The sequence below is a fragment of the Chrysemys picta genome, chromosome 10 (genome assembly GCF_011386835.1).
Source record: "Chrysemys picta bellii isolate R12L10 chromosome 10, ASM1138683v2, whole genome shotgun sequence".
NCBI lineage: Eukaryota > Metazoa > Chordata > Testudines > Emydidae > Chrysemys > Chrysemys picta.
This window is the reverse complement of record NC_088800.1, coordinates 83,785,647-83,796,086: the sequence shown is the minus strand read 5'-3', so window position 1 is coordinate 83,796,086 and position 10,440 is coordinate 83,785,647. Positions and strand designations below refer to the sequence as shown.

General features: G+C 41.8%; 1 protein-coding gene across 7 annotated transcripts in view; it reads right to left on the bottom strand.

Annotated features, from left to right (window-relative positions):
* Positions 1-3,097: 3,097 nt before the first annotated feature.
* Positions 3,098-10,440, bottom strand: part of LOC101943176 (uncharacterized) — a 73,068-nt gene continuing 65,725 nt past the window's right edge. For 2 of the 7 annotated variants that reach the window (XM_042853063.2, XM_065560229.1), the window contains 6 exons: positions 10,122-10,208; positions 8,747-8,854; positions 8,406-8,527; positions 7,311-7,433; positions 5,122-5,161; positions 3,098-4,182 (listed from right to left, as the gene is read on the bottom strand). In XM_042853063.2, coding sequence (XP_042708997.2) covers positions 4,105-4,182; positions 5,122-5,161; positions 7,311-7,433; positions 8,406-8,527; positions 8,747-8,854; positions 10,122-10,208 — 558 coding nt within the window. In that variant the 3' untranslated portion in view covers positions 3,098-4,104. Of the gene's footprint in view, positions 4,183-5,121; positions 5,162-5,899; positions 6,067-7,310; positions 7,434-8,405; positions 8,599-8,746; positions 8,855-10,121; positions 10,209-10,440 lie in introns of all 7 variants that reach the window. The other 5 variants (XR_010591217.1, XR_010591220.1, XR_010591219.1 and 2 more) reach the window with 5 other exon arrangements.

Below are 10,440 nucleotides of genomic sequence, written 5' to 3'. Positions count from 1 at the left end.
AAGCTCCCATACCCTTAGTACCAGTAATACTACTTTCTACTTAGACAGTGCTTTCCATCAGAGGATCAGCTCAATTTTACTCAAATTCAATGAGTTTATCCTTACTGGCCAGGTAGAGTATGGAAGTACTATCCTGTTACTGATGAAGAGACGGAGGCAACAGGTGGTTTGTGTGACCTGCTCACACAGGAGTTGTGAGGCAAAGGCAGGAATGGAACCCTGGTTTCTGACACTCAGTTTTGTGCTACAGTCACAAGACCATCCTTCAGCCTTGTCACAGACTAGCCCTTTTGTTAGTCAGTGATTCAGAAGGCCACGGCAATAGAATTATGAAACATGGTTCTTGAATTGCCAAGGTTACCTTACCCCACCATCATCTCCAGATGCAAATAAGTGGAGCCACTTCCTTGAATCTCTATATTAGAGCTGAGCTAATTTTCGGATGAAATTTGACTTCGCATACAGACACATTTGCATTTTTTGGGCAGTACTGGCTGTATAGTGGTGTCTGTTAAAGGAACACTCCAGTTTAGATAACTAGGAAATTTGGATCAGAGAAATACTAGCAAAAAAACTCCACCGTTTTTGATCATATAGAACTTTTTACATCCAAAATGAAACTCTGCTTATCTTGATTACACATGCATTAAACCCGATTGGTCTTCAGCCTGACATCCCACACTGACCACCGGACTTAAGCCTTGAGGTTACGTTGATGCTAGTCTCACAGGAAGGCTGGGAAGAGGTTTTCAACTTCTGTTGATTATCCAAATTTGGATAAACAGCTATAAAGAAATATTGGTCTTCAGAGAAAGCCAGTCCTTTATACACAGCAGATTATACCATTATCTAGAGCATGATCCTCTCAGTAGAATTTGGCTAATCATCACAATTCATTAAAATTCAAGAGGAGATAAATAATGAATAGGCATGTCACTTACTCATTCAAATTCAAGGATTTCCCTAGTTCTCCTTTTGGTGATTTATTCAGTCCCAATGCGTCTCAGGAAACGCACACATCCTTGAGCCATTCTCCCCCTCGAACACTCTATTTTCTTCTGCAGACTGTCAGTGGAATTGCACCCGCAGCACAGGCATTATTTTATTTTGTTTGAGATGCAGAGCGGGATTGCTTGGTTTCAGGGGTTTTAAGAGTGCAAAAGGCACCAACCAGAGGCTCTGGGGGGTGGTGGGATAACAGTGCAGAAGGCAGCCAGAAGGGTACTGTTGTGGTCAAAGACACCCACGCAATGATTTTAGTTCAAAGACTCAAGCCTGAGGCCAGTTTATTGACATACATACCAGTGCACTGGGGTGCAGTCCGAAGACTGACACCCCGAGGACCGCTTGCAGGCGGCCTTTTATTTCATTAAACCACAAGCAACGTACAAACAACACGTCATGAGTTAAGAAATTAGCGTTGGGGTCAGTCCCTCCCCAAACCGCAAGTTAAGAAATTAGGGTCAGGGTCAGTTCCCCCATCAGGTACCTTCCTCATTTTTCCGAGAATTGGATGTTTATTTGGGTAGAGGGGCGCTTGGTGGTTTTTCCCAGGGGTGGTACTTGGCACCAGTTTGGGTACATTTCTCAAGACATGTTATTTTCCGGGGGTCTTTTGGTTAAAGATTGGGGGCGGGGGTGGGTGGGGGTTCCCCTGGGACGCCTAAAGAGGATCTATGATTGGCTATTTTTGCAGCTAGCTGGAATCACGGAGTGGGTCACAGATCACTCAAAGGAGAAGCTGCAGGAGTTAAGAAATTGCATTTAGCTCAAGTTACCTATTGCTTCACACAAGCGGTTATTATATTTCATTAGTGCTGCTGGGGCTTTTCTTCTATTCTTTCCCTCCTTGCCCCCTGCCCCCCTTCCTCTGGTCATGACCCTTGACCGAGTTTGGCAGGGAATTGTGCAGTCTAGTCTAGTTCAGGCCCTGGCCTGTACTGCTTTGTGTAAGGGTAGTTAGCATAACAGATCTCTGTTGCAGGGTTTATTTTGGGGCCTTCCGATTCACAGCTCTGGCTATTAAAAAGAAGGCCCCCCTGCTCTATTTCCCCACAGTACTGACTGTAGTGATGGGTAAATCCCCCTATGTTACCATGAGCAAAGGCCCTCTCCCTGCTCAAGGACTCTTTCAGTGGTGAATGGCCCAGTGGTCTTACATTTCAGGGGAATTCAGTTTGAGGAAGTTAGGGTAGTGGGATTTGACAGGGAAGTGAGGGAAGTACTTCTGAGCCTCATTTAGAAAAAAAAAGTCTATAGTTTTGCATTTCTGATGTCAGGATTTGATTCTCACTGCAGTCACTTTGCTAAGGAGTGAACAGGGAGTTAAATAGTCAAATGCGAAGGCTACGCTTCTCTCTGTTCTTTCCCAACATATGACAGCCATCCCAAATTCCTCTAGAAAGGAACCAATGTATCACAGGCTGAAATAAGCGTATTTTTAATAGATACGTCTATTTGATGAGTTGGGAAAGTGTGAAATGAGAAAGGACTTGGTGAGGTGTGATGACCCACCCCCCGGACACTGGCTTTAGTTTACAGCCGAAGTGATGGGTTTTGTGAGTTGTAAGAATATAGACTTTATGAGACCCCAAGCTGGCAGTCTATGCTGCAGGTCAGGACCCATGTGCATTTGGGGGAGGGGAAATTTGAATAGCCTCTGCTTCTAATAAGTGAATAGGCATCAATTGCAAATTAAGTAAACTTGGAAGGATGAGATTGTTACCAGTAAACATCAATTTCATTGCACACACACAAACCAATGAAAAGTATTTCCATCAATAATTGAAATTGACAGATAGGCAAAGCAAGAAATGCTCAGAGTTGGATTCAAGGATACTTAGTTGGTCTATTTTGACATGTTTCGCTGACAACGTGTGTTTTAACGGTTTATAAAGCTAACTCGTTGAAATTCAGCATCTGCTCTCATGGTCTGACCCACCCCGCATAATTTCCTACAACTGAGAAATTTTAAATAAATACAAATGTTTAAAAAAAATGAAACCCAGTGAAGGAATAAAAAAATAAAATTCTGCCCCGTCTAAGCAACCACCATAATTTTATTTGAACTGAACAGATGCACAGCAGAGGAGAGTACTACAATAGTTACCATTTATTGAACGCTTTATACAAGGGGTTTAGATACACATTTTCATTTTTTTTTTTTTAAAAGAAAACTTCAATAAAAAAGTGGTTTTGTAAAGAAAATAATTTAGCCGAACTTGGCACGAATAAGCAGTAAAAGCCATTATAAGCCTTAAATGTGCAAAATAAAATACATGGACATGTCAACATTTCTTCCCCTTCACTCCCAACATGGAAAGATGTCAAAGGGATTGTAGTCAGACTGTATTTTCTGCTGAATTACATTTCTCTAGTTCTACATCCAATTTTAAAGTCAACTGTTAAACTACAATTATGATAGCAATTCAAGTAACCCAGACGTGTTAGCACCCGTCAAATAGCCATCAACTGCAATACACCTGAAAGTTAAAATTTCTCTTTACAAACTAACTATTAAATTTACATCATTAGAACCATTTCTAGTTTCTGTATAAGCACTTGGGATTGGAGAAATCCAGGAAAATGGAGAGTGGAGGTACTAATCAAAAACAAGTGGGTCATATACATAATTAGATGCCACATAGAGGAGGCATTCCAAAGAACACACACTATCAAACTTCTGCAGGACCATGAATTAAGAGTTTCCCTTATCCAGGAGCTGTTTGCTCCCTCAACAAGTCCTCTGCTGCTGACGACAAAGGTCAGCATACATGCATCATGGTAGAGAACATGTCTGTTGCTCTCTCAGCACTTCCATAGAATAAGCAGCCCTGTAAGCATGGTAAGTTATATTCCATGAAAGCCAGATTGCAGAGAACTGCTAGAAAATGCACCTGCAAGAAGGAAGAAAGCGCTAAGCACATTTCGGCTTAAACGCCTCCTCCATTCAACACACCAGTCTAGGGTTGGATGGGATTTTTAAAAATGTTTGTTTGTAAATCAGCTCGTAGGCTGAAAATTTTATTGAGGGGAAATAGCAAAAGGCAACCAATTGGGAGGTGTTATACGGCAGGTTAGAAAATTCTTGAGACCCTCAGAGTGTTACAATTTTTCCAAAACAGCTATGAACTTGGCAACTTCATGATCAGTCGTGGTACCAAGAGGCAGCTTCCGTAATCCCTGCACAGAGAAAAGAGGCGGTTAGAAGATTTTATTGAAAAGAAGTTTTTTTTTAAATTCTATTTAAAAAAAAAAAAAAAAAAAAGAAGAGGCACCCACTTACTAAAGCCATCTCCCATGGAGGGGATAGCCAGCCTTACATCTCCCAAAATACCTCCCTTCCAGAATCCCTGACTACCTGCTGGATTAACTGTTCCCTTTGTGCCCTCCTCTCACTCACACTTGTGTGCCTTCTTCTACCTGGTCCCATACACATGAATCCCTCCTCTCTCCACACAGTCCACGTTGCCAGTCTACTCTTTCCTCAAGATTACTTCTTCTGAAAGACCTACAACATTGAACTCCCTGGAGAGAGGACTAGGACTATCTTTCTCTACAAAAAAACAAACCTTTTAGAAATCCAAAAAAAGGCCCATCATTAACAAGACGGGTACTAAACTTCATAATTCAGTTTGCTTTCTGTTCCTCTCCAGTCTGCTTTCAGGGGATTGTCTGTTTAGATTGTTAGTGCTCCCAGACGAAGGCTGGGTTTTAAGTTCAATGTGCTTCATGCTGTAGACAGATGGCACTATGTAAACTAACAACACTATTCGTTCGGCAGAGGAGAAAACAGTTCATCTACCCTGGTGTGTAATGCTGTTCTGACCAAGCACTAGGAAATGTGACACATTGCAACCCAAGGAAAAATCACCACCATGGCAATTCCCTCAGCATTAGAGCCAACAGCTTAAATCCAATCCATGGAAAGAAAGATGGACAAGAAACCTTCTAAGGTTTCCAAGATTTATTAAGACCCACCAATTCCTTTGTATTGTTGCTAGCTTCAACCTAACTATTTTATTTCTTCCATTTGCTTACAGAGAATTTAACATGTGACGACAAATTTAACATTTGAGAACCATTGCTGGGGTCAGCAACCTGAGGTACAAAGACACTTACTGTGTTCAGAAAGTTGCAAAGATGCTTTGCCCATGGACACCTGAAAACAGATTTAGATTCTTAATCCACTTTCCACAGATGGACAGCCTCCTTCCCCAATTCAGCTACTTCATAATGAATGGAAAGTTACACTGAGAGCATGACATTCCCAATATTTTGTTACACTTGCTAGTCAAATGCTCAAACTTCATGTCCCAAAATGTGGGAGAGGTCGCCACTGAAGTCACCTTGACATTGGAGTACAACTTTGAACTTGAGCACATGTTGAGACATATTACGTAAGAGCTAAATAAACCACTGTGCAAGCTGATGGAATTCAATAAATATAGCAAGCTTGACAAACAAGGCTGTATTCAGACCTCCCTCATGCACACATCTACATCATCAGGCTCATGAAAGCCAGTGATTAGTCACCCCATCCCTTTTGCCATGTACAGCGGAAACAAAGCAAATGAGAAGCTCTTTAAGAAGCGGATAACTTAAGTGTTCCTGATTTCCTCTCAGAACAAGATTCCAGGAAGTGCAATTGGAACGTTATGCTACAGCCGTCTGCAACATGTTTTGCCTGTGAATTAAAAATTAAAAATTTGGAGCAGGCAACTTCTGTGTCTTCAGATACACAAACATTTGGCTACCTTGTTTTAGGATTAATTCAATTCTTAAGGCCTGGTATGCCAAGGCAAAAAAAAAAAGAGCCCACATTTTAAAACCTTGACTGCTTTACTGCCAAATCTAGAAATAAAATATTGCAATCATACCAGACAAGGCTTATGCTTACCTGTGAAACCACTTTCTCTCTGTAACACATCTGAAGCATTTATAGCAATAACTGTATTCCAAAAGTACTGTTACGACTATTTCAGAAACCCTTCCCTCCACACCTAGTCACAGAGCAGATGATTGTCTCCGAATTTTATACACAACTTGAGGCTCCACATAGTTTGCCTAAAATGGGACAGATCAAGCATTGGTGCACCTTTAGCTCCCACTAGAAGCACGTCTATATTAAGGATGCAAGACTCCACACCCAATCTCAGTGGATGAGCTGTTTGAATGAAGTGAGTCTTGCATGTTGTGCTCTCTAGTTTCTGTGGGACACACTTCCTTAGAAAGGTGCAGGGCCTTACTTTAGCGTTTCATTGAAACATGCAAAAAACCCTGATTGAGCTCCATATTGTTGGAATTGTTGCTGCTATTAGTGACCATCACTTTTCATTAAAATGACCAGATGGCCTTCCAGGGTCCATAGCTTCATGGAAACTGCCCCAGGCCAGGGACCCCATGTCTTCCAGGCTGCCTGACCCCCATAGCTTGGGAAGCCAGCTGGCCCAGGCACCTGGCAGTCCTGGGTGCCTGGCCCAGGGGCAATTGCCATGGGGAAACTGCACCAGAGCCACAGACCCTGGAAGCTGCTGACTGAAATCGACATGATTTGTGTCAGTTTCACAGCTGAATAGAAACTATGCCTATTTCCTTTCAAAAACACATTTGCATTTCTCATACAAAAAAAAAAAAAAACAATCAGAATTTCCAAGTTTTGGCCATTTTAAAAATGTTTCTATCTACTCCCCATGAAGTTGGAAAGCGCCTCGGACTTCAGACCAAAGACATTACCACTACACTGAAGACTTTATACAAAAGTGGTACAAAAGAGAGAGCTATGCTATTTGCGGGACAGGTTTCCAGCTATGTTTTAAGAAAGTTTGCGTGTTCTGTTAACCACACATTTGTGCAGTATGAAGCATTCTTAGGAACCCAGTAACGTGATTAATAAGCTTTTCCTAAATTTATTTAGCTAATCAAAAATGACTTCCACAGAGGATGAGCAGTGTCTATTAGTGGAAGGAACACCCACCTGTTTTCCCCAGGCAAAAAGAAAACTAGTGAATATTATCCTGGTCATTGGTCATGCTCCTAAAAACAGACTACAGACTTCTTTGACAATAGATGGAATGGCCCTGAGGGGCCCATCAGGTAACAGGGCTTGTCACTGAAATATTGACATCAGAACAATTTTAAGCCCACCAAAATTTTTGAATCTCATTACTGGCTGTAACAGCAAGGATAAAATTGTGCAAAAAATCCATAACAAGACTCTGTGAATGTTAATGGAATTATGAGCAATTCAATCAGTGTAATCTTCACTGCTATAATCAGCCTGGTATTTGACTCCAAATATTCATACTTACATATACAGGTTCTCGCTAATTAAATGGATGATGAAGATGCCAATGGACTGCATCTTCCTATTTCTGCAAGTCAGGTACAGGCAGAGCAGTTCACCTACATATTGAGGACCAAGTTTTTTCCACCTGAACAATAAAGAAAATTGGAATAGCAGGTGATGGCACTTGTATCTAGTTCTAAAAACATATGTGGCACCATATATAATTTGGTTCATTTGTTTTGTAGACCATTTCCTCTCTTCCCACAGAGTCTTAGATCAAAGAAATCTCACCATGGAGAGAGGAGTCTACTGAGTAATGCAGCTCAACTGGTGTCCTTGCCTGACTCTCATACAGCCACTGGTTGGAATACAGTTTTCCCAGTCTTAAAACTACTTCCCCGTGATCGAGAACCACTTTGAAAGTGAAACCTTCACCCCACGTGCACTAGAAGAACATGTATCCGGTATGAGAAGTCACTTGGCAATGCTTTAGGAGAGCCCTGCGCAAATACAAAATGCATATCTGCGGATGCAGATATCGGCGGAGTTACAGGGCTCTAACAATGAGAGAGACCAACAGGGCCACGACCAGCGACCGGGAACAGGAAACCCAGTAGCAAAAGCAGCAGCATGTCAGGCCATCGCTTGCAGGAAGGGACTCCTGTCCGGGAGTGCGTGAGCGGCTTGCACATACTAGCGTGACCAGTGACAGCCGCCAGTGAGCCTGGTGCCCGCCCCAGTGGGCAGGGCAGGGGGCGGTACAGCCATACTGGAGGAGTTGCCCGAGCTGGGCACTGACCCAACATGCTGCTACTTTCACCGCTGCGGTTCCTGGCCCGGTTGCTGGCCATGGCCCTGCTGGTCTCGCTCGTTGTTGCAACACTGCGGATATAAATTTGGTATCTGCGCAGATATAAATTTTGTATCAGAACCCTTTAAAAAAAAAAAAAAAAGTTTGGCCATGTCTTACTGACAATTAGCTGGTTGTCTATAACCCCCCACCCCCCAACACACACAAGTTACATCTCTGGGGGAGGAGATGGGGGGAACCCCATATCTTTGGCATTTAACTTTTCCCACAGATAAACGATCAGACCTCAACAAAGTGTTTACTCACAGATGCAACATTGTTGCCTTCTGAAAATTCAGATCTCTCAGAAGCAAGTTAATAGTGCCATGGAGAATGTGTTCTTCACAGGAAAGGCCATTTAATAATAGCCTCAGAGCCCAGAAGTTATTCTAGTAGGTAAAGAGAGGAATAAGCTCGTGAAGGAATTCTATGCTACAGTACCTCATTTTATTGGAAATCCCTGAAAAATAAACAGCTGGTCAAGTTTAAATATAAAGAAAACAAAATATAAAACTTGACAAAACGTGCGTAAAATTCAATAGGCTGTTAATTGTATTTTAAGCATCACTTGTTTTAATTTACTAGAGTTGAAGATTCCTAAGACTCACCCCAAAAGCCAGTGTTATTTCTAGAAAGGAACTCAAGTATGGAAGGTCGTTTAGAAGCATCTGCTGCACTGCTTGCACTGTGAGGATAAGACAAGCCTCAAGCTGTAACTGAAGGAATCAGAAAAGATGTTAAGAAATATTTAAGGCCGGATTCGCCGTGGCCTTGTACCCTACGTTGGTATTGATAGCCGCTCATATCAGGTGTAAATTGCTCCCATTCTGAGCTAGTAGTGTTTTACACAGACTTTGCCCAGGTGTCAATGATAACATATAGTGCAAGGCAGGAGAACCAGGCCCTCAGTTCACATTGGGCAATATCAATACAAGGGGAGCTTGCTAAGAGCCTTCTGGACAAACTGACTGCAGAATAGATGGTTACAAAAGTCATAGAAAACATAAGAGATCTAGTGACAGGCAGTAAGATTTGCACATGGGAAGGGAGATCAGAATTCTTTGCATTTCTGTGGTATCTTTTACCAAAGGTTCTCAAACTGCCTTACAAACATTAAGGCTCACAACAGCACTGTTAAGTAGGGCAAGTGTTGTTACATGGACCAAGAAAATCCTGTAAAAAGCAACAGAGTCCTGTGGCACCTTATAGACTAACAGACGTATTGGAGCATAAGCTTTCATGGGCATTCACCCACGAAAGCTTATGCTCCAATACGTGGCATTCACCCACGAAAGCTTATGCTCCAATACGTCTGTTAGTCTATAAGGTGCCACAGGACTCTGTCGCTTTTTACAGATCCAGGCTAACACGGCTACCCCTCTGATACTTGACAAGAAAATCCTGACATTTGAGTTACACAATTAGGAAAGAAGTTAAACATGATTTCCTCAGAGGAAATAAAAGGAGTAGTGTTAATCAGTTTGCTTCGGTAAATGAATATATCCTAATTACTGATAACTTCCATCACGTTCACACTAAACAAATCAGGTACTCTCTACTTCCTGATTATTAAATTATGGACAGCCAGGTTTTCCAACTATAGTAGATTTTACTTATTACCAACCCATCAGTTGCCATCAAAAAGTTGACTTATCTATCAGCAGCCAGTCAACTAATCCTAATACAGAAATTGAAGTCTGTTTATCCCCCTTTTGTAGATGGGGGAAATTGGGCAGAGAGAGGCAATCGTTGTTGAAGGTCACAGAGTGGCAGGAATAGATCCTGGGAGTCTCAGCTCCAAGTCCTCTGCTCTAACCACTTGACTGTGCTAGGAATTCCTATGCCACTTCCTAAAGATTCTCAGCCTCTCTCAAAAGCATTTAATACATTTGAATTGAAAGACAGCTATTTTCAAACCTAATAGTGCAATCAAAATCCACTATTCAAAACAATCACCTCCCTCATTAACCGTTACATACTTACAGGACCAGAAAAAACATTTGATGGCAGAGAAACATTGACTTTTGTCTTCAGTTCATTTAGAAGAACGCAAGATACAGACACCACCATCTGCAACAGGAAGTTATGACAGTCACAAGCAGAGCAAGAAAGAGCCCAAGTATTCAACAAATGTCAAACCGTGTCCAAAACTAAATTCTTTGGCATAGGGTGTTTTAATGTTTTCAGTCCCATTTCTGCTTGCTACGAGGTTGGTTATTCTATCTATGAGGAATGCTGTAATTGTATGGTCCATCCTCAGTAGTCCCCCTAAATGTGCTTGTATTAATGTAACTGTGCTTTA